This window comes from Penaeus monodon, chromosome 34 (assembly GCF_015228065.2).
Source record: "Penaeus monodon isolate SGIC_2016 chromosome 34, NSTDA_Pmon_1, whole genome shotgun sequence".
Taxonomy (NCBI): Eukaryota; Metazoa; Arthropoda; class Malacostraca; order Decapoda; family Penaeidae; genus Penaeus; species Penaeus monodon.
The window spans coordinates 3001353-3002177 of NC_051419.1; the positions used below are offsets into that span (position 1 = coordinate 3001353).

At 40.6% G+C, this 825-nt stretch overlaps 1 protein-coding gene across 1 annotated transcript in view; it reads right to left on the reverse strand.

Annotated features, from left to right (window-relative positions):
* Positions 1 to 825, reverse strand: part of LOC119594507 (thrombospondin type-1 domain-containing protein 7B-like) — a gene marked incomplete in the record, with an annotated part of 20475 nt that overhangs the window by 1413 nt on the left and 18237 nt on the right. Inside the window, 1 exon segment of the mRNA XM_037943536.1 lies at positions 683 to 754. Within this exon segment, the coding sequence (XP_037799464.1) occupies positions 683 to 754 (72 nt within the window).

Below are 825 nucleotides of genomic sequence, written 5' to 3' on the forward strand. Positions count from 1 at the left end.
TGTTTGAGACGTTTTGTACACATGCAGTAGATGCACACAAAGGGTCGTACGTTTTTTTTGTCTTCATAACTCTGTCTCATTGTGAGTTGCAATATTTTTTTTTTATGAATCACACACACATATCTCCCAATACATGATCTAAAACCGAACTTTAATCAAACCAAGTCGTGCTTTCGAAATGCAACATGGAAAATGACAAGAATCGGTGAAGTTATGACATATAAAAGAAGGAATGTAAACACATTTATTTCGTTTCATCCCATGCTCGTGACTTGCATGGATGATTGCAACTCTACATTGCAGGATTTTTACACTACATTTCCCTTTCTTCATTGTCCAAAGAGTATTCAGCCAAGTTAGCAGCTAAATGCTCTCTTTGCTTCATGTAAAATGTCACTCGCGATCTACAAACCTCACCCTCGTTCACAACTGACGGGTCAACTCCTTTCGTGAATACTGATACTCATTATTATTACTCAACGATCATGACAGCCACTCACGGCCAACCTCCCCTCGTAACATCTTACACGACTTTGTTACATAAAAAAAAAGACTTTACATAACTACAGCAACAAAGTCTTGGGCATTTTAGTGTTTGGGTTATCTGTGAGCTGCGTGTATCTCGGCCACAGAAAACCGAACAACATCTATTCTAGTTGCTACAGTATCTTGTCTGGCTCACACTGGGCGGTGGCGAAGAGTTTTTTGCCGTCGCAATGTGACGGGCGTGCTGGTCTGTTCCCGGGGGCTTTGGCTGCAAAGAAAAAGGAAGGTGCTAAGGTAAGTTTTAGCATGTATAGTCCAGCTTTTAAAGTTCAAATTTGC